The 26177-nt window shown below is 50.8% G+C and overlaps 1 protein-coding gene and 1 long non-coding RNA gene across 5 annotated transcripts in view; one reads left to right on the forward strand and one right to left on the reverse strand.

Annotated features, from left to right (window-relative positions):
* The window catches only part of LOC115383841 (nck-associated protein 5), a 59353-nt gene that overhangs the window by 8856 nt on the left and 24320 nt on the right, over window positions 1-26177 (forward strand). Inside the window, exons 3-5 of one of the 4 annotated variants that reach the window (XM_030086032.1) lie at window positions 4477-4550; window positions 20064-20127; window positions 24981-25114. In XM_030086032.1, coding sequence (XP_029941892.1) covers window positions 4483-4550; window positions 20064-20127; window positions 24981-25114 — 266 coding nt within the window. In that variant the 5' untranslated portion in view covers window positions 4477-4482. Of the gene's footprint in view, window positions 1-4476; window positions 4551-11056; window positions 11318-18640; window positions 19052-20063; window positions 20128-24980; window positions 25115-26162 lie in introns of those variants that run through there. The other 3 variants (XM_030086034.1, XM_030086031.1, XM_030086035.1) reach the window with 3 other exon arrangements.
* The window catches only part of LOC115383846 (uncharacterized), a 4106-nt gene continuing 426 nt past the window's right edge, over window positions 22498-26177 (reverse strand). Inside the window, exons 2-3 of the long non-coding RNA XR_003930767.1 lie at window positions 24774-24779; window positions 22498-22508 (exon numbers count right to left, since the gene is read on the reverse strand). This is a non-coding gene — a long non-coding RNA (uncharacterized LOC115383846). The remainder of the gene's footprint in view (window positions 22509-24773; window positions 24780-26177) is intronic.

Below are 26177 nucleotides of genomic sequence, written 5' to 3' on the forward strand. Positions count from 1 at the left end.
TTCAAAGTCTCCTCCTCTTGTGATCACAGCTCGTATTTTTATCCCCACAAACAACCTGTGAGACTCCCGAGCTCGTCATGCTTGATTCTTCTCGCTTTTTCTTAATATTTCACACATGCTTTCAGCGTGAAACTCGCTCGAAACTCCGGAGTCCGAAGCAAAAAACCTGAAGCTTGGAATTGTGTTTGTTGGGTGAAATATGAAGCGGATGGAGTCATGTGCTGATTTCACCTGAAGTGTTGATTTAATCCCATAAACTTCCCGAAATGGAGCCAATTTAGCCTTTTTACTCTGTTTATGTCGCTTCAGACGGCTGAAAATAGCTGTTTAGATGCTTTCCCTGGAACATCTTTGATCTGAGGCTATGTGATGTGTATCAAAGATAATTTCATAATATTCTGTTTAATCCATTGAAACTACTCAGAAACTCCAAAAAAACTTGTCTGTAATCTGAATACTACAGCTTCAGGATTCCCTACTTCACAGTTGATCAAAATTTGCTTTATGTTTTGAGTAATTTAGTGTATTTTTATTCATTTTTGCAGCAGGTTTGTGTTTTTCAATGGACGAGTGTCACACATGACGTTTCGTCACTCAGATCTTCTCACACACCGACGCCCAGTGAGGATTTTCCGCAGGAGACCAGAGTAATCATCTGTAACGTCTGAAACCACATCACAGCCGTCCGACTGAGGAATGGACCGTCTCATTTACTGAAGATTTATCGCCGAAACGCTCCGTCTCTGCTCTCCAGATTCAATTTTCAGGACATTAGTGTCGGCGAGGATTTTCTGTGACTAATGAAGCGTCGCCGTTATTAACCTCCGATTGTGCCTCCCTCCTCTCTCCGTCACCACCTCCACCTGCTGCCGTCTCCACCTGTCAGTCAGCGGTGGAAACACTTCAGAGCGGTTTTCTGTGAAGTATTTACTGAGGGTGGAGTTGGGGGGGGGGGGGGGGGGGGGGGGGGGGGGCGGAGACTGGCAGGAATGTACTCGAGCAGGGTGGAGACTTTTACTCCTGCTCAGGGAAAAATACAGCCGGGAAAGCTCAAGTACACCTGAGCAGCTTGTGACCACAGTGGGATTGAGTCCATTTACAGACTGTATTTGTACGAGTTTTACATTAGATTCAAGGCGAGTTTGATTTTATTTTCTAGGCCAATTATCGGCTACGGTTTTATTTTCTTGGAGCTGGTGTTTCTCTGGTTTCCAGGGTATTGTCTAATTTGTAGTTTTACGTGAGGACTTTAATATGAATTAGCTGCACTTGGTATAAAGTTATACATTTAATATATCTTGATGCTGTTTTACAGTGATGTTTTGGGCTTTATTGATATTGTGGAGTTGACCATTAGATATCAGTCTGAGATTTGTCGGAGGCGTCTTATTGTGACTCTTGGACTGCCTTCAAACCAGGATTTGGTTCATTCAGGGCCTGCAAAGCGCCTTTAGACTGAATCCAAACTCGTTTCCACAGTGGTTCCAGTTGGATTTCGGAGCGATCCACACCGCCTCCGGACTGATGAAGTCTGACTGCATGTGGACGGACCAGTCTCCACTGGTTTCAGCTTCAGATCGGGAGGTTTTAAGCACATTTCCAACACATTAAAGACGTATTACATGTGCACTTGAGCTGATAGGGTCTCAGATGTGGCCGCATCATCACATGCATCATCTTGCCCGCTTGCTGCTGTACACACACACACAATGTGCACACACACACACGCCGGCTGGCTGGCTGGGGCAGCAGCCTCCGAAGCAGCTCACTGAGGAGGATGAGCGGCTGGGTGCAGCGCGGCGTGGCGTTGCTCTGCGGGAGGATCCTGAACCAGCCGCTGCTGGAGTTGCTGGCGGTGAGTGCGGCTAGGCGGGGGGGGGGGGGCGTCGGAGGGGGCCGTCAACGGTGGAAGCAGGTCTCGATCGTTCACGACGCGTCCGCCATCACCTACGCGCTACGTGCCTCAACAGCAGGAGTGGCACCGGGATGGAGGCAGCCGGGGTAAAATCTATCCAGAGAGAAGTCAGAGGTCAGGTTTGCTGCTGGATCTTTGCTGATTTCGTGGTTTTTGATGCTTGAGAAGCAGAAATCAGTAATTTTTTTTTAATAATTATTATTCTGGCTATTTTTGAAAACTGGGGCGTTTTCTATTTTTGCATGAATGTTTTCATCCCTTCCAGCTTCTAAAGGAAACATTTTAGAATTTTCTATGTATTTCCGGCCAAAAAAAGCAGTTGTCAAATGTATTCCTGTGAAAAATAACAGCATTAAAAATGCATTGGACTTAAAATCCTTCAGGGAAAGTGTAGTAAATAGGTCAGTTTGAGTGCGTGCGTGCAGCATCTGTGTGATATGATGGCATGTGGACAGTTTGCATGGTTTCTTGAGCATCTGGTTCAGAAATGAGCTATTTTTGTGCTTTGGCACGAATATGCCGCTCATCTCACTTCTGATCTGCGTATTTTGCCTGTTTTTTTGAAGAAATTTGAAGAGATAATCAGGAATCTACCTGTGCACTGAAACTGAAATCCAGCAAGAAGGTGCAGATTTAATGTATGAATGCAGAGTCAGTCTGATCTGATGATACTTGTGCAGGAATTATCTTTATATTTGTTCTCTTGAACAGCACTTCTTAAAGATTTGTGTGTGTTTTTTTACACTTTTATATAAATATTCGGAGCTCACTGGTCTTCACACATTGTTTAAATGATTTTTTTTTTCCCACATATGTTTTAATAAAAGAGTCTCCAGATTGATTTATGTGGAAAATGTTTGAATCAAACACAAGAATGAAGAGAGGAGAGCGGGAAAAGGAGGTGAAACTCACGAAGTCTCAGCTCATGTTTTATGCAGGATTTGTGTCATATGATGGCGCGTTTAAACAGTTTATGGTGCTGAAATGTGTGCGTGTTTTTAGACATCCCTGCCAGGCATGAACTTGTGGACTGAATCAACAGAAAAATGCAGAAATAAAAATGTTACTCAGTTTGAAATTCGTGCAGAATCTTCCGTGGATTTTAATTCGGAATATTTTGGATGAAACGAATCTGTTGGACAGTGAGTGAGGGGAGAGCAGCGATGCGTGATTGCTTTTTTACGTCCTATTTCACTCCGCACACACACGCTCACACAATATGCTTTCTTGCATTATGAAGCAGTTTTGAACTGTTTTGTGGTCAAAATTTGAAGGAAAAGTGAAAAAATAAACATTTAAAACGAAAAAACCAGTGAAAACTCGGTCTATGGTGCTGCTCTGTGGTCTCAGAACAGTTCCTCTGTTCCGATCTGCCAGAGTTGATCTTGGAATTCATCAGAATACATTCACACTGCAATCATGAGAACAGTCTGAAACACAACGCAGGTAGCCGAGGGGAATAAACTGCAGACAGGAGTGTCGACACGACTCAACACGAAGCACACGTGTTTTTTTAAAGTGACGAGGATCGAGCAAGTTTTTGTTTTCTTCCAGTCAGGCGCTGATGTTTCCTTTCGTTTCATCATCCACCGACTTCGGCACCAGAAACGAGGAGCCAGAGTTTCATGCTTTCCAACATTTTCATCTCCATCAAAACTGAGGAACCTTTCCCATCACCGGGTCACTGATGTTGAGCAGAGCGTCACGCTACCCCGCCGTGCCGTCGGCGCTGCCTGACGGACTCCGGGTTCCCTCCAGTGAGCGGAGCCGCCCGGCCCTCTCGGGTCACTTTCAGCGCTGGGAGCTTATCTGATGTTCTCCCTCCAGCGCCACAGTCCCAGAAGATTATCTTTCAGACATGAAGATACGTCCTCCTCCTCCTCCTCCTCCGCCCGGGCCCCGACAGAGCAGCTCATTCATACCTGCAGGAAACAGTGAGCGACCTGTTCACCCTGTGAAGGAAACGCCGCGGAGCCGCCACTAGATTTGCTCTTTCTGACCGTCTGAAGCGGTTTTATTCTTTTTTGTTGCTAACTTTGGATCTGGCAGGAGCTGGACAGGTAATGAAGGGTTAACGGCAAAGCTATCAGGCTGACTCACCCTGACCTCTGACCTTTAATGCAGCCAATCCTGCTAATCCTCTCAAAGGTTTTTTTTTTTTTTTTTTTGTGGGAAAATGCACTTTAGATGTAATACTCTGCGATATCATCATCTTAATAAGCTTCTGCTCCTCTGAGAGAGAAACGCCATGAATTGATTTGCCCCGCCGTCTGGGGATCGATGACGGGATCTGCCCCGCTGAGATAACGCTTCCCTCAGGAGGAGGTGGACCGCAGCGTGACGTCCAGCAGGGCTCTGAGGACCACGCGTTTGAACTCCCACACGACTTCCACTGAATTCACAGTGAAGACAAACGTCTCAGTAATGCAATTACAGTCGTTTGTTGCGCTCAGTTCAGTGGCAGTAATATTAAAAAGTAACTAATTACTTTCAAGTGACAGTAACTGATGTGATGCTAGCGCTGGTTTAGCTAACCGGCTCCTCCTGTCTCCTCCTCTCAGGACTACATGGACACTAACAGGTGTGTGGAGGACCTCCTGCAGCAGCTGGAGGAGGAGCGTCGCAGCGTGCGGAGGTGAGAGTGTGTTCAGTGTGTGTGTGTGTGTGTGGGTGTCCAAGTGTGACGTCTGTCCTGCAGAACCTGCAGTGATGCTCTGCATCCTGCAACCCCCCCCCCCAACCCCAGACATCATTTTTTTAAAGGTGGCCCCTCTTTGTGCGTCTCGCTCTGCATGTGAATGTGGCTCGGAGTCATTTTCCCCCTGAGTGAGCAGCGGGGCGACGGGGGGGGGGCGACAGGGGAGGGGGCACCGAGGGGATAAATGACCACTGACCCCACTTTTACCAGGCCCTTCATAAAGGAAGCGGCGTGTAAAGGAATGACCCCCACCCCTCTTTATAAGACGTCTTCAGGGACCCCCGCGGTGACCTCTGAGGGGAGTCGAACCGTGAACTTGTGGTGACTCCCGAGGAGCCGAGCAGCTGTGAGAGGAGCCACCAAAACATGGAAAAGGGCACAAATTGTGTATTCAGTTCAGAAAAGTGTGTGTGTGTGTGTGTGGAGTGTGAGGGGCGGGTGGGCCCGGAGCAGATCTGGTCCTGGTCTCTGCCGGTCCAGATTCATCGTCGGGGAAACAACGCCTCCTTTTTCTTCCCCTCTTCCTCCTCCCCCTCCTCATCAATCCGTCAGCGGGAGAAAGGACGTCTCACATTCCTGCGTCCTTCCTCCTCCTCCTCCTGCATTCACGCCGCTCATCATCAGACCGTTTCACAGCTCAGACCAACATTTATGAGCTGGTTTTACCTCCCACGCGTCCAGAGGCAGAGACGCAGACGGCCCAGAGGTCAACGAGAACCCCAGCTGAATACTGTCTAATAGCTCTCCACGAATTCACTTGAAATAAATACTTTTTACGATAAAATTATATAGGATTTTAAGAAGTTAACAAGAACTTAAATGGAAAAAGAAGTCAGTCATCGCTCAAGCATTAGTGTTTTCGCAGCTTTGTTTCAGTTTCACTGAACTCCTGTTTACTGCAGAAGGTGTGCAACTGGCTCGTTGATGCAGAGAGCGCGGTGAAACCGGCCTCGCCGTGAGTAGCATCGGCCGTAGCCGTGTTCAGCCTGAGCCTGAACGCATCGCCGCGGACCCGCGTCGGGGCGACATATGTAAGCCGAGCGGAGATCAAACCGTGTGACCTCCTACTCGGTCGCTCTCTAATCTTCCTGCTGGATTAAAACAATGCGGCTCACATTTTCTCCCTGCTCTCTTTTTTTCTTTTTTGTTTTTTTTTTATATCTTTTCCACAATCCTCTCCGGCCTGGTTTTCTAGGTTTCGGGTCCTGAAGTCTGGCTCTGGCGCCGGTTTCAGACGGCAGGGAGAGGCGGGCGGGGGGCTCGGGATGGCTCCTGCAGCTGCGGCCGGAGCCGAGGGGACATTAGCGCCGACATCTGCTGATCAATAAGCTATTTGTCACGTTGACGGCGGTCAGACCTGATGCTCTATAAGCCCGGGGGGATTATGGGTAATGGGAGCCGCTTTGTGGAAGTGAATTTGTCCATTGTATTGGGGGGGGGGGAGAAGTCGGTAGTGGGGGATCGAACATGGACCCTTTGTGTGGTGTTTGTCCTCTTCTGATCTCACTATACTGGATCTTTTAGGCTGCTAATTGTAAACACAGCGACCGTGGACACATGCTAATGCTAATATGACTTCCATGATGCTGGAGTCGGGTGCAAGGACCCTCCAAACCTCGCCCCGAGGATCTGCCGTCACGTCTGAAGCATGGCGCCGCGTTCCACTATCCGTAATTGGATAAGTTGGCCGCTGTAACAATTTGATAATGCTGGGCTCTAATGCAGTCCCACAGTTTATTAGTTCGCCCTCTGAAGTGAGTGACTGAGGCTAATCCAGCCTTTAGGGGGCACTTTCAGGTCCGGGACCGCCCGATATCTGCAAGGGGCAGTTAGCGAGGACGTGAATCAATCTGCGGGGCGTTCACGCTCCATGGGAATGTTCAGGTTTGTTCCCTTAAATCAAAGGCTGGTGTATAAAATGCTAATTTACCGGGCGGGGAGCGCGCCATGAAACCACAAAATGGCCCAACAAATATGAAGCTGAGAGAGACAGGCAGACCGTAAGGAACGGCGGCTTGGAGTTAGCGCTGGAGCTACACCCAGACATACCCCCCCCCCCCCCCCCCCCCCCCCCCCCTCCTGCACGTCCCGCTGCGTGATGCGTTCACTGTCGCCCGTAAAGCCGTGGAAACCCCTGCTCCGTGCCGAGTTTCTATAAAGAGGTTTTTGTTGTAGCTGTGGGGGAAGTTGTGGTTTCACAACATGGAGATTTCAGAGTTTTACTGGACTTGAGACACATTTGCTTGGCGTCGGACTGAATCGGGAATTATCTGCATTCCTCGGAGCAATTAGCAGTTTAAGAGCCGAGTGTTTTTCAGCAGCTCTTGCATAACGTCTAATTACAGCAGTTGTTTTCAGGTGAAGGCTCCTGCAGCAGCCCTGTTCGCGCCTCATCCGCATCGCGGGGCTTATTTTGACTGGCGGCCCAGCAGCCAGGCTCCTGGAGCCGCCGTCAGGTGGAGATAAGCCCACCTGAGACCCCCGGTGGTCTCCGTTGTTGCCGTCATAGCACAGAAAACATCCTGCTGGCTCCTTTCACAGGAACCTGCGAACGTCACAACATCTCCAATGACTCGTGAAGTCCCCTTTTATTCCAGTCAAGTCCGTATGAAAGCTTTCATTCAAGCTAAGAGCTTTGACTAGTGCCAACGCCGAAGCAAACAATGGGCTTTGTGAAGAAGACAGAGGACGGCTCCGGTTAATGCTTGAGCTAACAGGGGAGTGCAGCCGCTCAGCCAGCCTCCCTCATGCTGACGCTCATGCTAAGCGGAGCTAGCTCAGGAGCAAACAGGAGTTCAGGGAAATTGTGAAGGACTGGAGCACACCAGATGACGCTAAAGCCAACAGAGCGGGAGCTTTGAGTCGCTGTCATCGAGGAACTCATCAGCTGAAAGCGACAGTCGTGTGTGCTCACAGCTGAGATCTGACGTCCGGAAGAAGCAGATTAATGTCTTAAGAGGTGTTGCATCAGTAAACTGAACACATCATCTCTACTGTGTGTGTGTGTGTGTGTGTGTGTGTGTATGTGTGTGTGTGTGTGTGTGTGTGTGTGTTTGCCGTAATCGCAGCAGGAATGTGAGTTTCTGCAGATTTACTTAACTTTAATTAAAGATTAGCTGCATCAGTGTTAATCCTGTTGATGAAGTCCCACTGGACCACCATCCTGCAGCAAACACGCGCACACACACACACACACACACACACACACACACACACACACTTCCTGCAGCCGTCATGTGACCTGCATCTGTGTGGTGACTGCTCAGGTCTGTTGGCTAAACAAACACACTGTCTGTCTGCAGTTTAACATTTCCTGCTGCACCCCCCTCCTCCTCCTCCTCCTCCTCCTCCTCCTCCTCCTCCTCCTCCTGCTCAAACCGCTGCTCACACTCTGACAACCACCAGCATCACACACTGCACCACCGCGCCACGTCCCGTTACCTCAGACCACCCTGCTCCCGCTACCAATCCATATCGACCCGCCGGCCCACCCATCCCCCCCGAGGAATGTGTGTGTGTGTGTGTGTGTGTGTGTGTGTGTGTGTGTGTGTGTGTGTGTGTGTGTGTGTGTGTGTGTGTGTGTGTGTGTGTGTGTGTGTGGTGGAGCCAGCCTGGCTGTGTGGGCGGCCGAGTGTTTCCAAACAGTGGAATCTGTCACTGACACCCCGGCACAGCAATAAGCAGCCCAGCCTTAATGAGCTCAGCAGATCACTCAGCGCGCACACACACACACACACACACACACACACACACACACACACACACACACACACTCACACACTCACACACACTGCCACCAGTGGAGGATCTTGAGAGAAAACTTGAAACAGTTTTTGTTCATACGTCGTCTGAAAGAAACCAAACTGAAAACAATTTCTTTTCTTTTCTTTTTTGTTCATTTTGCGCAAATCTCCCAGAACTCCTTGTTTCTACAGTGAACTGGAGGAAGAAAAGTAGAACTAGTTTAGCAGTGATGTGGCAGAACACTGACTCTGTCAGCAGCTCCTCGGGTGAGCGCACATAACGCCAGAGTTATCCTGAGTGAATTATACTGACGGTGGAAATGAAAGCGAGTGTGAATAATGGATATCTGTGCTAATGAGGGTGTGTGAACAGGGTAAATATGATTACGCCGCATTATGGAACCCGGTGGGGGGGCTTCCGAGGTGGGGGTCGTCCAGGACTCCAGGTGCCGCGCCGGCCCTCCTCCCTGCAGGATCCTGCACACCGCCGCAGGGCGCTGACAGCCCGAGGTGTTAGCATGGAGCTAACAGACACACGCAGGTGTGTGTGTGGATGTGTGTGTGTGTGTGTGTGTGTGTGTGTGTGTGCTGACTCAGCCCTTCCTTCATCCCTCTCCTTTAATCACCTGCCCACCACCTGCTCATCAAAGCCAATCAGCGCAATTAGCATTAGCATTAGCATGAGGTTCAGGGTGCTGCTTGAAGTGATGCCTCTTTAACTGAGTGCTCCTGTCACCGCATCCTTTTAATACCCCTCCGCCCGCCGCTCCCCCCTCTGCCCCGGCTCCGCTGGTGCTATTGGGGAGCAGACAATAGACCCCCCCCCCCCCCCCCCCCCCCCCCCCCACCCCCACCGCCTGGTCCACGCTGCAGTTTGTCACAGCCGTTCAGCTGAGACTGATTCTGATTGCAGCAGATGGGCCGAAGTCACTCAGACCCCCCCAACACCTCCGCTCCTGCCTCCCTCACCTCCTCCTCGATACCCCACAAACCCCTCCACCCTTCCCACCTCCTCGCCCTCTAACCTCCTCCGCTGCCCATCACAGTGATCTATTCCTACAGTGTCCGTAGCTGAGGTGGCGCATTACGCTCAGTCCTGACTTTTACGTTGGCCACGGTGACACTGGCCCAGTTTACGTGGGTGTTTTTTCAATCCGATCGAAAACAATCGTGTTAAACGCGTGTATGTACATGTACGGCATACAAAGTGATCCACGATGAGTCCTCGTTTACCACGGCCCTGGGTGAAGTGCTCTCTCACGGAACTTTCAGTCTTTAGCTCTGCAGCCAGCAGTCCGTTATCTACAGTTACAGTAAATTTATCAGTTTGGAGTCTTTTGTGAGTCTTATTTTGACGTCTGCTGTTACCGGAATGTGTTCGCGCAGAACTCCATCGCTTGTTAACATGAGAACCAGTGAATCCATAACACCGGCCGGGCGGTCGCAAGTAGTCCGCTACGGAGCTCTTTGAACAACTCGCTGTTGTGCGATTTGCAGCCATCTCACCTCTCCAGTGTTTGTTTTCTATGAGATTTTATAAAAAACAGTGTTTCTAAAACACCTTCAAGTTCTTCTGCGTGTTTTTGACTACCTCGAACAATCGGATCCGAAATACAATCCGCTCCGAGTGAAGCGGATCCGCTCGGGCGTTTGTACGAAACATTTACAATCCGATTGTACCCATGTAAATGTGGCTATTGGCTTCTCCTTTTCATGGAAACACGTTTATTCGCCTCCACTTCATTTCGCTTTATCTCTGGGACTTGGGAAGGGTTCTGATGGGACGGTGGACGGAAGTGATGTATTTATTTAAGAAAACCTCCGGTTCCTGTTTTTTTTTCTTTCTTTCTTTCTCAATTAACTGTGATGCTCCAGCTTTCAAACAGATCTGCATTGTTGTGCTTCCATCCGTCCGCCCTTATCATTGTATCCATTTCTTCTCAGGCGCCTGTTAAAAACAAAAAATTGTCTTCATTCACGTCCAACACTTGTTCCGGGCGGCCATCTTGGAATGTGTGCGTCTCCAGAACGACTTGTCCCAACTCTCTGGAGACGCGTGACTTTCTTTGATCTGTTGATCTCCTCTCCATCACCTCCTCCTCTTCATCTCCTCCATTTCATCACCTCCTCCTCTTTACTGAATGTTCTAGTTTGGGATCAATTAAGTCACTCTCTACTCTACTCTTAATAACCTCCTTTTTTTTGTTCACTTCTTCATCCCTTCTTCTTCTTTTGCCTCTCCATCACCTCCTCCTCATCACCTCCTCCTCTTTATGACCTCCTCTTCATCACCTCCTCCACTTTATCACCTTCTTTTCTTCTTCACCTCTTCATCCCTTCTCTTCTTCACCTTCTCCTCTTGATTACCTCCTCTTCATCACCTCCACTTCTTGTTCACCTCCTCTTCTTCACCTGCTTTTCTTCACCTCCTCTTGTTGACCTCCTCTTCATCACCTCCTCCTCTTCACCTCCTCTTCACCCCCCCTTCTGCATTGTTGTCACCTCCAAAAAAGCAGTTCCTCCTGCCTCGGTGCACACCCCCTCTGTTGCCCAGCCTCCCTGCTTCAGAGCGAGCAGGGGGAGGGGGGAGCAGGGGGAGGGAGTGGGGGGGGGGGGGGGGGCGCAGGGGGAGGGAGGGGAGGGAGCAGGGGGAGGTGCTGAGCTGTGTGAAGAGCGGCGTCTCTGTGAGTGAGAGGCAGAGGCAGCGTGAAGGCAGCGGAGAGCAGCCGGAGAGGCAGCGCATGTCGGCACGCTGAGGGAGACGAGGAGCAGACGAGGAGGAGAGGAGGAGGAAGAGGAGGAGGAGGAGGAGGAGGAAGAGCAGGGCAGGAGGCGACCAGGAGGTGCTTCAGTGTGAGGAGGCTGCGGCGCTGCAGCGTGGATGTGAACTTTGAGGAGAGCGAGCTGTCGGATTATCATGAACGTCCTCTGAATGCACCAGGATGCTGCATCTCCTGCAGGGTGAGTGTGTGTACGAGTGTGCGTATGTGCGTGCATGTGTGTGTGCGTGTGTGTGTTGCCACTGAGAAATGCCCCTCTCTGTCTGGAGGAGGGTTTTTTTTTTTTTTTTTTTTTTTTTTTTGCCCTGGGAACGGCTGCTTCCCATCACAGAGGCAGAAAATAGTGTGTGAATGTTTGAGAGTGGATGTAAATAAACCGAGAGCAGCCAGAACGTCTCTTCAAAACAAACACGCAGGAAGTTTCGGGACTTTTAACTCCGAGTCTGCACGTCCGCCAACGTGACCATCAAAGTATTTAACTCATGATGAAGCTAACACAACACGAAGGCTGCATCTACAACATGAAGGCTAATGTCACAAAGCAAATGCTGAGGCTCTGTGGAACGAATGCGTGTGAGAACAGGACCTCAGAGCTCCAGCGCTAGTGCCAGAAATGCAAAACAGCTGTAAATCAACGTAAATGCTGAGGCTGTAACGCGAATTCCAAAATCCACAATACAGCAACTGAAACTCCTGTATGAACGCCGCAACCCGCAACACAAAATGCACTGAAATGCCCCAGCATTAACAGAAACGGGAAAACGTAACCGACAAACGGCACTGGAACGTATAAAAATGCTTAAGCGGCAACACAAATGCTAGTGCCACGGCGCAATTAGAATGCTTAAATGCTCAACGTGAATGCTCAAACTACAGCGTGAATGCTAATGCTGAGGTTACAGCATGAGGAGGAAGTTCCCGGGTGGCTGTTTGCTGCTCGTGCTTTCAGCGTTTCCATTGTGGTGACCCTGATTTTGAGCACTGAGCTCAGCCAAAGTATTTTAATTTCCATGTTTTCGCTGCTCGTCCAGAAGAATAATCGTGCGAGGCTTTCACGGGAGCGGAGCAGCAGCTGGTGGAATCGTCTCACCAGCGGGGCAGATGTGTGGCTGCGCGGGGCAGTTTGAGCCCGCTGCCCTCTGAAACCTACCTGAGGATTAGCAGATAAGAGGATTTCCAAGTGCAGAGATTTGATTTTATAGAATTAAAACTGTAATTCTCTCCGTCCCGAAGCGGTATTCATTTCTCCCAGGACGCCGCCGGCTCGCCGGAGCGGCACGCTCCGGCACCGTGCCGCATGCCGCGCATGCACATGTTCTGATGCATCTGTCTCCTGTCTGGGTGAGCGTTAGCATTAGCATAGCCGTGTCTCCGGTGAAGGGCAGCTTCCTGACTTTGAGTTCAGCCCTGCATGAGCAGCGTGAGCATTAGCAGCCCTGAACTCAGCCGTCCGGACAAGCTACACCGAGCGACTCTGTATCTCCGGAAACTTTTTTTTTTTGGGAAGTGTAATCAAGTAGCTTTCCCCCCGCTAACTTGCCCTCTAAACCCCGTCCTCCCTCCCTCTGGCTGTACGTGGTGACCTTTGCCAGCGTGTTGCGTTCGGGTCAAACTGAATTACTGAGGAATGTTCCTGCGTTCAATGACCGACTCAGTGAGCCTCAGCATGGGAGCAGTGTGTGTGTGTGTGTGTGTGTGTGTGTGTGTGTGCAGGCCCTTTAACGATGTGTACGTGTGAGGAACATCTCAGCCGGTGTGACTGCGGGCCATCCAGCTCAATTAAAGCTGTTCTGAACGCATTCCTCCCCTCAGCCTGCTCCACATTTATCCCCTCAGCCCCCCCTCGCAGCCCCCACCCGCCCGGCAGCATGTGGGAACTGTAAAAACAGCCCTGTCGGCGGCAGAGCTCCACGCTAGCATCGCCCCTTCCCTTGCATATTAACTCGAGACGATCAGATGTCACTCAGGAAAATATAAAGTTTAATGGCCCGACGCCATTTATAACCAATAAAAGCTCTTTATTTGAGGCTATCGGCGCTGCCTGTGGAGTGAAGTCATCAGAGCGTTCCTGTGGTTTTCTGGAGGGATGAAGTAGCTCCGTGTGAGTTCACGGAGGTGTGAAGACTCTCTCCTCTCCACTCGTCTGTGCTCAAGCGTCCACGTTTCTGTTGACAGCTGTCAGAAACAAGCGCAGGCTTTCCTTTTTGCTGAACGTAGCATCGAGACAACACATCAGCTCTGCTCTCACTGCCATGAATGCTGAAGCTAACCACTAATGCTAAACCAACCACTGTGCAATATGTAGTTTAATTATAGTAACTAGCAAAGTTACTATAATCCAAGCTTCCTGCAGCAAAACACTGAACCTCAAACTGCACGGGTAGAGCGCCGTGATGTTTCAGCCACGTCCACTTTCTATTCTGTTCTCAAGTAATTCCATTACTTTTGAAGGAGTTACCAATACGGTCGCAGCTTTCAGTGGTCTGTGGATCCGGATGGGAAACGCGAGGAGACGCCGTGACTTCCTGCATAAATAAACTCAATTCAGAGCCTTTCTGCTTCAGTATGAGAGTAATGTTGAATGTGTTTAAGTACATTTTGACTCCTTGGGTTTGGTTTGGAGGTCAGAACACGTTGGTTGCACGCTGGGTTGGTTAGTTGGTTCGTTTACTGCTTCGTCGGTCGGTCGGCTTGTTCGCTGGCTGCTTGTTTGCACTGAGGCTTCAAGGTGACACGGTTTTCACGTCTCTCCTCTGAAAGCGAGGGAAGGGGGTCAGAGGGGGTGTTTTTACGGTTATGCGGGGCGGCGGCGTCCCCAGCGGTGCCCTCTCTGGGCCGTAAATCACGGCGCGATAACATGTGGAAGATGTTGTGTCAGCTGGAGAGGAAACGGAGAGCGGGCTGCAGGAGAAGCTCACCTCTGAGCCGTAAAACTCTTCTCCAAACATCTGCCGACGCTCCGCGTCCAGGGTGAGCAGGCGTGGCGGGAGAGCGCCTGGGAGACGGCACTGTGGGCACGCTCGCCCACTCCATTTGACTCCAGTCTAGTTCAGTGTGTGATCTCCCCTCCGTCGACCCCCCCCCCCTCCTCCTCCTGCAGACTCACTGCTGCACAGCACCGCCCGGGTCCTCTCTGCGGCGTGGATAATCTGTGCACCTCTCACGGTGTGTGTTGACGTTGCAGTGAAGGCCGCAGGACGCTTCAGAGAAAGAAACAACACAAACGCAGAGCAGATGAATTAGGGGAACACGTGCGTTCGCCCGGCGCGCAGCTGCGGCGGCAGCGACGGTCGACTCCTGGCCGGAGCGTTTACTGCACCTTTGTGTGCATTGTATGCGGAGCGGCCATTTGTCTGCGCCTGTAAAGAGCCGCTGTTTGCCCGTTTCTGTGAAAACGACGTGTTGACAGCGGCAGTAAAACACCCCGCGGCCGCCGCGCTCCGCATGACTCAGCAGAACCTTCCAGAGTCACGGTACAGTAGTAAACAGGAGTCCCCTCAGTGCAGGGCGGGCGGGCTGTGAAGGGCAGAACAATGGCTGAAACGTGTGACGCCAGTACAGCAACAGAGCCCTTTTCTCCCGCGGAACATGTGGAGCCTGCGAACGGCGCTCGCCGAGTCGGTGCGCGCTGAAGATACATCTGATGGAAAACTTGACTTTATGCACATTTCACCTTAAGCCAGACATTGTAAGAGCGCTCAGTGGTCTTTAATTTGAAAACAATGAAGAGGCAAGCTTCTGAGATTCAGCTGTGTGTGTGTGTGTGTGTGTGTGTGTGTGTGTGTGTCTGTGTGTGTGTGGCGTTCACAGCTGTTCTCCAGATATGAAGAGCAGAAGTGATCGTGCTCATAGAGGAACCTGTGTGAGCGTCTGTCTGTTGTGGTACAGAGGCAGCGTTTTCATTTGGAGTCATCTTTCTTTCATGACAGACATAAAAGATTCAGTGTGTGTGTGTGTGTGTGTCTGTGTGTCTGTGTGTGTGTTTGTCTGCATATTTTTGTCTGTGTGTTTGTACGTGTGTGCTCATCCGTGGGTCTTGGAGTCCCCCCCCCCACTTCCACCAAGTGATCATGTCTGGCTCCGTCCTCTTTCTGCAAGAGCTGGGTTAGTGTGTGAACCAGACACACACTCTCAAGCACACACACATACACACTCAGGGACCGTTAGTTACAGACAGATGCCGACATATACACATATTAAAACACACAAATGCTCACACACACACACGCAGACGGACACACATTAATGGACATCTGCTGCACTGTGTAATTTGGTTTTGTGTGTGTGTGTGTGTGTGTGTGTGTGTGTCTGTGTGTAAGAAAACATTGGTGGAGTCAGACAGTCACGGCGAGGTAATCCACACATTCCTGCCCGCTCGGGACGAGTCTCTGAGGAGCCTCCTGATCTTTCCGTCTGAAGACGTTCAGTCCGCCATCCTCAGGTTGTTTACTCTGTTTGTGGTTTGATGATGATGATGATGATGATGATGAAGATGAGGATGAAGTCACAGCTTTTTTTTTTTTCTCGTGGTACGGCCTTAATGAGGCGATCCAGTGAAGAGGCGATGTTATCGCGGAGGGAAAACAACTCGGAGCGTTCCACATGCTGTTGACTTTAGAGAGAACGCCGCTAATCACCGCCATCTCATCTCGGGGAGCCGCGCACGTGTGCAAACACTCAAAACTCGCATGGAACTGTGGCCGAGGAGCAACTTCAGTTCATCTTTTTCCCACTCAGGAACTTTCCCAGGGGTCCATGAATGCACCATCCTCCCCATGGCTGCATTTCTAGAAGCTGGAACGTTGGAAGTCGGGGAATTCCCTCTTGGAGGATTCTCATGACAGCAGGAACCGTCTTACAAATTCAGTAACCTGAACGCAGCTCTCGGGGGAGGGTTTCTCATTCCCTACTCCCTCATAAATGTAGCTTTACCAACAGAAATTCGTTGCGGTCCTGCAGGTGTGAGTTAAGTGGCGTAAAATTTCCCACTTTCTCGGTGTCAGGTTCACGGTCTCACAGCGCTCTGGTGAATCTTTTCCCCATGAAAGTCATCGTGTTGTCGCTTTCGGATAGGATGCATTTATGCGGTAATTCCCACATCTGAGCTGGGAATCTTCCCGCAGAAAACAGCCAAGTTAGTTTGGTGAATTTTAGGTGTACCGATTTCCAAGCTGGGAGCGTTCCATTGGTAAAAAGAAACGGTCACAGTCTCTCCCCTTTCATGTGTATTTTACAAAATCGTTTTTTTCCCATCACATTTAAGCTGCATCACTGCAAGTGAAAACCTGGAAAATGGGAAATTCACAGTGTTTAAGATCCACCTGTCTGAGATCTTTAAAACTTCCCATTTTTTCTGACCACTATATGTCCAGTTTGAGTACGGTTGGGTGTATTTCTTCGCACTCCCAGGTTGAAATTGCCCGTCTTTCTCGGTTAGTATCGAACACGCCTGGAGTGTGACTTTCCCTCCTTCGTTGCTACAAGCAGGATCTTCCTTTCTTGATCTTCCTGCGGCCGTCCCATCTTTTTTGGCGCAGCCGGCAGCGGGGCTCAGACGACTGGAGCTGTCTGTGTGTCTCGTCACATTTCGCTTCCTTAATTATTGATGGTCTGCGAGCCGAGCCTCCTCCTGCCCGCCTGGCTGGGGAGATGGCACGGTGGTTCAGTGGGTTGTGGGGGCTTGTTGGCACCTACCATCCATTCACTCATTCATTCATTCATCGCCTTGTTTGATCGTTGATCTGCTGGTGCACACATCTGCATCCCGTGGCCGGCCGGCGCCGGGACCGGGCCTCAGCGACGGCGGGATGTTCCAACCCGATAAGCCGACGCCTCGCTGGGCTCATTGTCCGGTGCTGGGAGCCGGACTCAGACGCTGGACCGGGGCTGCGGGTTACATAACCCGGCTGCAGCAGGATTACGGAGAGGAAGGAACGGCCAAAAACAGCCCGGAGCTGCTGTGTGGAGCATCTCTGCTCCGCCCGGCAGCCGGCGACGGAGACGGAGCGCCGCGCAGCACTTTTCCTTCTCCCCCGTCATGTGTTTCAACAACCGACGGCGCTCAAACTCTTATTGAAAGTGTCTCCTCCCACAGTGCACTTCAAAGCCCCGACGTGTTCGATCACGTCGTGATTGATCCGTGACAGGTCGTGTCTTTGCACGCCGGCGACACAAACAACCGGCGTGCTGTCGAGAGGAGGAGGAGGAGGAGAGGAAGTGGTTCTCTGAGCCTCGCCAAATTTCACCTTTTCCCACATTCACACTGTTTCAGGAAGTTCAGACTTTCCCACTTCAGCAGCGTATATCCCACTTCCCATCCTCTCCTGAACGCATGATTTTAATGACTGAAATATCAAGTTTTCATACAGAGGGAAACTTGGAAAGCTGGGAACGATTCACTCTTCCAGCATGAATTTCTCGGTTCTCGGTTCCCGCTTTGCTGTTTCTCATGGTTACATGACTTTTCAGACAGATTTACAGTTTAATTTGATGATTTCTTACACTTACGTTGAAGATCTACGAATCTAAACACAGAATGTGAAATTTCTTAATGATCTTAAACAAATAAAGTATTCCAAAGAGCAATTCACATAGAAAATACTCATTAATAATCATCATTTGCATCCTTGATTTGAATAATTTATGCAAATAGTCCAAGTACAGATCCAATTCCCTGTGTCATAAATAATACATTATATTTGTTATGGCCTATTTTTACATATTTAATGGGGTTTGTTTTTGTTTTGTTAAAGTGGTTGTATGAGTCATGAACCCGGAGGGTTCCCAGAACAGATCCGTGTGGAACGTCCAGTGATAAATAACTTTTATTTCATCGTAATTGTGTTTGATACGTCCCAAACCTTGGAAGCCATTTAAAAATATTCCAAAAACGGAATGTTTTTAGCCTAATAATCAATAATTGCTCACCAATTAAGATAATTGTGTCCTGCGGCTGTGATTACAGCCTGAATCTGACATATTTTTATGTATTTTTTACATGTAAAACCTCGAGCGGGGCTACAGGACTGCGGAGTTTCCATGTTCTGGTAATCATCATGCTGTTGGCTGCTCAGGTTTCTGACCCTGTAAAACTTTCATTGCTATCATAAGCTGTTGAGACGACGACCGCGGCTACGAAAATAGGCCCAGAGTCAGAATGAGCTGGGATGAGGCCGAAAACGGGCCGTTCAGGGGCCGTTGGTCTGGCTCCTGACCCCGCTGCACGGAGGGAAGAATGGGCGGGAACGCCAGCTTCATGCATGCTGCACAAAGGGGGCAAAAACCTGCTGAGGGGGGCATTTCGGGGTAAATATACAAACACGCCGGGTGATTGCAGGTTGCTTTGACGTACAGCTCCGCACCGGTCCTGGCTCCAAGCTAATGTCGCGAGTTTAGCATCAGAATGCTGCAGTTTGTGTTAATTATTATAATGAAGTAAAATGACTGCAAGTGGAAAAAACGATTTTCTGCATTGCTCAGTGAACATGTCTGTGCTTAAACACACACACACACACACACACACACACTGAACATGCCTGTGTGTAAGTGGTCTGAAACGTAACCCCTGCAGCTCTGACTCTCAGCCATAACACAGACTGGAGGAATTCCAGCTCGCTCCTGTTTAACCAAACAACACGTGCACGGAGAGCTTCCACGCTACCAGCGCTCACGTCATGCTGAGCTAATGGCACCACGCACCCACACACACACACACACACACACCTTCACACACGTGTTTTATGAATGGTTTCACAACAGCGCCTGGGTTTTTAATGAACCAACACGCCCTGGTCGGAGCCCTCTGCTCCACTTCCTGCCGTCACACTCGGCGCTGGCAGCAGGTCGGAGAGGTCTCCGGTGTTTCCCTCGGCCTCGGCAGCCGCCCGGTAATCACAGGGGGATTTTCCCCCCACAGGTAAGCGTCTGCCGGGGGGACGGCGGGCCGTGAGTCAGGAGCTATTTCGGGGGCCGAGAGGATGTTTAGTGTCTGTGAAATGTGAAAAATGTGCAGGTGGTTGTGGTTACTGGTGGTTGTCTGAGAGTCTTCATCACGTGTGTGTGTGTGTGTGTGTGTGTGTGTGTGTGTGTGTGTGTGTGTGTGTGTGTGTCTGTCTGTCTCCGTCTCCGTGACTCCACATTCTTCTGTCTGATCTAAGACATTGTCTCATGCATTAGCGTGTTAACGCAACACGATTAATAGGAAACTTTCTGTTTAAACACAAGCGAAACACACACCAACTGAATACATACACACACACTGACACTTGTATACACAACGTGCATGACAGGAAGTCATGAAACATCGTTTTCTGAGCCTTCACGTGTTTTCCTTCTGCTTTTAACTCAATTTTTGGACGTTTCGTGACGTTGCCGTGACTTGAAGTGCACTTTGTCCCTCCGCTCAGCCGGCTGCGAGCGCCGGATGCCGAGCGGCGCTCTCGGCTCTCAGACTCCCACCGTGTGTGAGTAGGTTTTCACACAACAGCGCTGGCTGTTCTGCGCCGTTGTTTCTCAGAAATGTGCACAGAGCCGCTCCCGCTGCGCCGCGGTTGCAGCGATGCCTCGGGAGGAGCTATAAAACAGGCTTCTTTATTATCTGTGCTAGTGTGCCAACATTTATCCCATTACAGTGTGGAGAGCCTCACGTGGGACTCGGCACACACACTCACACACACAGACACACACTCGCCTCCTTTGTCTGCATGTTGGAGTTTGTCAGCAGGTCTGTGAAGAGGTTGCCCCGCTGCTGGCTCCGGGCTAAAGAGAGAGTGTGTGAGTGTGTGTAAGATGGAGGACAAAGCTTGTTTTATTGTGTTGATGTATGAATAAGATTTTTATTGACTTGTTGGTTTTACGCAAGAGCTAAAAAAAAATAAAAATAAAAAATCCATAAATAACACAACCCCCCAACTCCTCTTCTGTTTCAGGGAGAAGCTGGCTGTGGCTCGCCTGCAGAGGGAAGTCGCACGGAGCAAGAGCGAAGGAACAATGGTAACACACACACACGCACACGCGCGCGTGCACACACACACGCGCACACACAAACAAATACAAACACATACACACAGAGGTGCATGCCTCTGTTTGTGTGTGTCAGTGCGAGGTCAGCGGGGAAAAGTTGAAGCATGTGATGAAGCTCAGCTGATTGGAGCCTGGCAGCAGACATCAGAGGAGGAGCAGCTGTTCGATTCCCTGCAGGCCCGCAGGCCCGGACCGGCAGCACACTGCGCCTCCGATCCGCCCCTCAAGGAGGAGAGCAGGTGGAGGAGTCACCTGCAGGTCCGTGATCCTGGAGCCTCCTGCTCTGACCGCCGGGTGACTCTCCCCCCCCCCCCCCTTCTCCTCACCTTCCTCCTCCTCCTCTTCCTCGCAAACAAGCACTTGTGAGACTGGACAAGCTGACCGTGCAGTCATGTGGTGGATCGATCAGAAAACAACCGAGACGCTGCGGCAGCAAACATGAGCAACTCAGTATGGCCTGCTCTCCTGCACACACACACACACACACACACACACACACACACACACACACACACACACACTCCGTATGTGTGATTGAAAGTGTGTCTCCTCTGATCTTGGAGCATCCTGATTGAAAACAGCTCTTTGTGTTCACACTGAAACTGCTCTCACAGCACAGGATGACATGCTAATTATGACTGTGTGTGTGTGTGTGTGTGTGTGTGTAGGATGAGTTATCTGTGCCAGACGAGGGGGTGTATCACTAAGCTCCATTATAAATTGGGATTATCTGCTGGGACTCCTCCTGCACTCCTGTGAGGCTCCACAGCTCAGACTGAGACCGACACACACACACACACACACACACACACACACACACACACACACACACACACACACACACAGCCCGCTGCTGCTTCAATGAGATAACTGTCCTTCATACAGTCATGCACTCATATACAACCATATAGACACACACACACACACACACACACACACACACACACACACACACACACACACACACACACACACACAGCTCTTGAAGATGCAAAACCCACAAAAATGAACACAAATGCACTAACGTTGTCGGGCCAGTTTGTTTTATTTATTTTAACATGAAAAGTGTGTGTGTGTGTGTGTGTGTGTGTGTGTGTGTCATGTGGGCTGGACATGCCGCCTCCCACAAGAAAAACAGAGCAGGAATCTTCCGCACAACAAGCCGCGCTGTGTGTGCGCTCACTGCGTTCCTTCACACCCCCACCCACCCCGGGGGTGTGGTGCCGGGCCGGGCCGCTCCTTTGATGCCCCTCTGAGGGTAAAAACCCGGCCTGCCAGGGGCAGGATGCTGGGTTTCCTGTCGGGGGGGGAACATTGGTCCTTATGTGGTCTTGTAAAGGCAGCACTGTGTGTGTGAGGTGGGCTGATGACCACTGCAAGCGGCTGTCTAAACAACATGTGAAAGCATTATTCAGCTTCACACACGCGGTTATTTCCCAGCATGCTCAGCTGGGGCTGACGGCAGCTTGCTCCCCGGGAGCCGACGTGTCTGTGATAGAGATTTTTTCTTATTTCATTTTGATGGTATAGCGTCGTCTCATGAAATTATGAAACTGCATGTCTGACCCACAGGTGGCGCCACTGCAGCACATTGTGCAGGCTAATGCTAATCAGCTACTGTGGATACAGGCTAATGCTAATGCTATCTTTCATGCTGCTATCAGGATGGCTACATTAATTCAACATTAATGAGCCTCCTCCAGTAAACAAGGGTTTAATGATACTGAAGACACCGGTGCCCGCTAATGCAAATGCTAATGCTAATGCTAAAGCTAGCTGAGTGATCAGGTTGCTGAACTCTGACAGTTAGCGGCATGCTACAGTGATGCTAATGAGCGTTGAAGAGGAGGCAGAAACATGAAGCTGTGAGTCCTGAAGAGCTCCATCAAAGCAATTATCCTGCAGAGAGCTGCACAGAAAACACACACACACACACACACCCCAGGAATATGCTAAATCATGCCACCGGGCCATTCATCACTGCCAACACACACTCGCAGTCTATGGAGATGCGAGTTGAGCCTTGCTGTCAGCGCCCGTCACCCACCGAATGTGCCCGGCGCTGAGGGGGGGACCCCTGGCCCCGGGCCTCGGCCCCGGACCCTGTCCGCCACTGATAAGGCCAATCTGCAGCGGCAGCACCTGAGCCCCCCAAAACCTCCACGCTGTCACCCGTCCTCCACACAGCTGTCAGGAAACCCTGCGAGGGTCCCCGAGCCCCCCCCCCCCCCCCCCCCCCCCCCGAATCCGCCTTTTATCGGCTTCCAGATAGGCTCCTTCTGCAGGGTCAAACATCAATAAATCACCCACATCGCTCCTTTTAATTACCCCCACAACTCATTAACTGCCCCCTTCTCATCCGCACCTGAAAACCGGTTCACACTCATACGCTAAGATCCAGATTATAGAGCGGCTTCCTCCCACCTAACTGACGTACCTTCAGCCAGCACCCAGATCACAGAGCATCTCGTTCGCTCAGTAAAACTGGAATCAAGTCAACCTGCATGAGCGAGCTGCTCTTTGTTCACATTTGAAAAGTCATTATTTTGCACAGCTCGGTCTCAATGCTAATTCTGAGTGTCTGACCTGGCATTTTATTGATGTGTGCCAGCCTGGAGGCTAAATCCTGCTCTTGTTACACTGTCATTGAACACACACACACACCCACACACACACACACACACACACAGCCTGGCAGCATGTTTTATTTATGAATGAAGAAGCTGCTTGGTGCATTGTGTCCCTCATGTTTGCTTTAGCACCGATGCTCCCTTTTATTAGCCAAACAGCTCCAACCGTGAGGCGGGGGGGGGGGGGGGGGGGGGGGGGGGGGGGGCTGGGTGGCTGGGTAATGAAGAGATTATTGAGCCTCTGCGTATACACGCACACACACTCACACACACACACACACATGCACTTAACCTGATCACTGCAGCTTGTTCCAGGCACAACAAGACGAGCTGCAGCTCTCTAATTAATTTGGAGTCCTTGGTGGATGTTGGTTGGGGAGTATTGGGGGGGGGGGGGTTCCAGTCTTCTGTTAAAGCACATCAGATGAATAACATTAGCGTGATGTCCAATTACTGTGCTTCGGTGTTTGCCGCTGATACAGTCACAGACTGCGATGCTCCTGAATGAGCAGGAAGCCGTTTGATCCTTTAATCTGACGCCGATCAGGAGGGCTTGGGGACTGGAATCAGCCGGGTCACCTTTCAGCCCGTAACACCTCACTCTGCGCCCGCTTCATGATGGGACTCCCTCTGACTTGGCGCTCTCTCACCTTTGTTGCTGGTGGAACAGAGCTGCTTTGTTCAGGCCACAGACTCCTCTGCTGCTGCTGCTGCTGCTGCAGGAGCCGAAGCGCCCCCCGCAGGCCAGAGCCAGTGGTGCAGCTCCGATGAAACATCTGCCAACAAGCAGGTTTTCTTCTCTTTGAGCCGGCATAAAGAATTGCCCGTGTGTTTATTACAACTTCAACCCCTGTTAAATCATTGAAATGTCATATTGAAGCAGAAGCTTGTGGTTGCTGTTCTCAGAGCCTTTTACCCCTCGATCCAAGCTTCAGCCTCGAGGCCGACCTGCAGCAGAGAACAGATTCATCTGACCCGTGTGGGTCTGTTCCAGCTGGTTCTAAAGTTCTATGATGGACTGAGAGAGACAACTCTGCTCAGGAAGAGGAGATTTGCACTGCAGTGGCTGTTTCTCGCCACTAGATGGCAGCATGTGAGAAGACACGATCAGAGGCAAAAGGAATCGGCTTGGATCAGTTTGAACTCTGTTCAGGACAAGCAGGGTTTCTCCTCTACTTCTTAGTTTTTGTATTTATTTCTCAAATTTTCTGTAACTTCTGAAGGAAAAAAATATTTAATTTGAATTTTGCCTGCGCATCTAATCGAAGCTTCAACATTTTCTTTTATTTTACAGCCCTTCAGTGGTTAGCACTGTCACATCACAGCAGAAAGGTATGGGTTTGATTCCCCCCTTCTGCTCTCCAGCTGTGAACGGCATATCTGAGAAAACAGACTGAGGAAGAACATGAAAATTCTCACTCACAAATACCTGATGTGGCATCAGTCTGTGGTATTTCGGCTGTGAGCTGTGAGTCACTGATTAGACCTTCAGTCTGGAAAGAGCTTTAAGATATTCGGCCTGAATGAGACGTGGGTTTTTTTTTGTATGAATTAGCTCATAATTTTTCGGTGTCATCCTAAGTTGAAACGGTTTGAGTGAAAAATCAGAGTGAGAAAGTCAAACTGAGCTGCTGAGATCTCCAGTCTTTGGCCGTGAAGCGAGCAGTTTGCCCGGACCGTCTGTTCCTCGTCCTCGCTGGCTGCAGGTGCTCTGAGCTCCTCCAGAAAACTGGAGAAGGAAAAGAAAAGCGCGGCTGGCAGAGGAAGCGTCCCTGCGGCGGGGCGCTGGGGCTTTGAAGTGGGCCTTGAAGCGAGGAAAGTTTGTGTCTGTCGGGACCCGGTGGCCGAGGCCGACAGAAAATAAAGAATCCCATTAAAGAGAGAGAGAGAAGCAGTGCGAGCCGGATCGTCTCCGGTGGGAAACCCTGCAGATTAAACCCTCTGTGATGTTGGGACAGAGAAACTGAGGGAATCGAACCGCTGCACCTCCGCCTCCAAACCAGGAGAAACAGGCACTGAGCTAACGCCGTGCACCGAGATCATGCCACAGCCACATGTTTGGGTTTGGACCACGGCATCATAACGGTGTTGGGGTCAAAGGTCAGAGGTCAGGCTCTAAATATGAGCGCCTGGATGATCTCCTGAGCCGCGGCGGCGCTTTTAACGGTCTTTGCGTCCCGTGTTTGTCCACAGCGAGAGAAGCTGATCCACGAGCTGGAGGAAGAGCGACGCCTGCGACTGGAGAGCGAGAAGCGTCTCCGGGAGGTGAGCGAGGAGTCGGAGCTGGGCCGCGCTCAGATGCTCTCCCTGCAGCAGCAGTTCTCCAGGTCAGTCAAACGACATGAATTAGAATAAAACATTCAAGCTCAGAAAAGAACAGAGCAACAAAATAGAATAAATCAGGACAAAAATAAAACCCCAAAAAGTCTTGATTTTCTGACGTGGAGGGACCCTCAGAGTCGCTTCACGTCTTATTGTTGAGCGAAGGTGACCAGCGTGCTTTTCTCAGGAGGTTTAGCAGATTTTCACCGTCTGTAATCTGCTACTCAGGGTGGGAGGACGGGAGGGGGGGGGGGGAGGTCACTGATCCGCTGGAAAACAATAGAGTCTGTCGTCTGGCCGCCACAACGTGCTGTTTACTGTGGAAACCAGCGTTTCATCGAAAACCGACCTGTAAAATGCACTCAGGTGGCTTGTAATTTGACACCAGCTTCATCGTCTTGACCATCTCTGAGAAGGCGTTCGCAGTAAAACTCGTGTGTTTTCTGGTGTGCGTACCTTTGGCCCACTTTTGTCCGCCCGCCTTGCCGTTTGGCTGATCAGCTTACGGACGGCGCTCCGGCTCACGTGCGCGGGCGCGTCCTCGCGCGGCGCGGCGCGCCACGGAAAAGAGAAGGCTCACTCCATCAATGTGTCCGCGCAGATAACGGCGGCGGTTTGCGGCGGCGGGCGGACGTCCGGTTCGTGAAATAGAGGCCGAGTGTTTGACCCCCGGGACGGAATTGATCAGCGCGTTGCTAATTAATGGAGGTGTGCTTTGAATGTGAGCCGCTAACCAACGAGCTAATCTGGGAGATAAACACACACACACACACACACACACCCTCCCCCTGCCATTGGGGCTGTTATCCTACTGAGGGTCACATGCCGACCCCCCCCCCACCCACCCACCACCAGCAGCAGCAGCAGCAGCAGCGAGGTCTGTTGCCGTTAAAGTCCTGGATCATCCCACAGTCCATGAAAGCCTCAGAGCGGTCAGCGTTTTCCCTCAGCTCGTCCTTCAGAGGAAAGTGGGGGACGGCGAGAAGAGCGGGGGTCTTCGGACGCGGCGCGCCAAGCAGAGGGTGTCGGGGGGGGGGGGGGGGGGGGGTTCTGACGGGGGCCTCAAGG

This window comes from Salarias fasciatus, assembly GCF_902148845.1.
Source record: "Salarias fasciatus chromosome 23 unlocalized genomic scaffold, fSalaFa1.1 super_scaffold_20, whole genome shotgun sequence".
Taxonomy (NCBI): Eukaryota; Metazoa; Chordata; class Actinopteri; order Blenniiformes; family Blenniidae; genus Salarias; species Salarias fasciatus.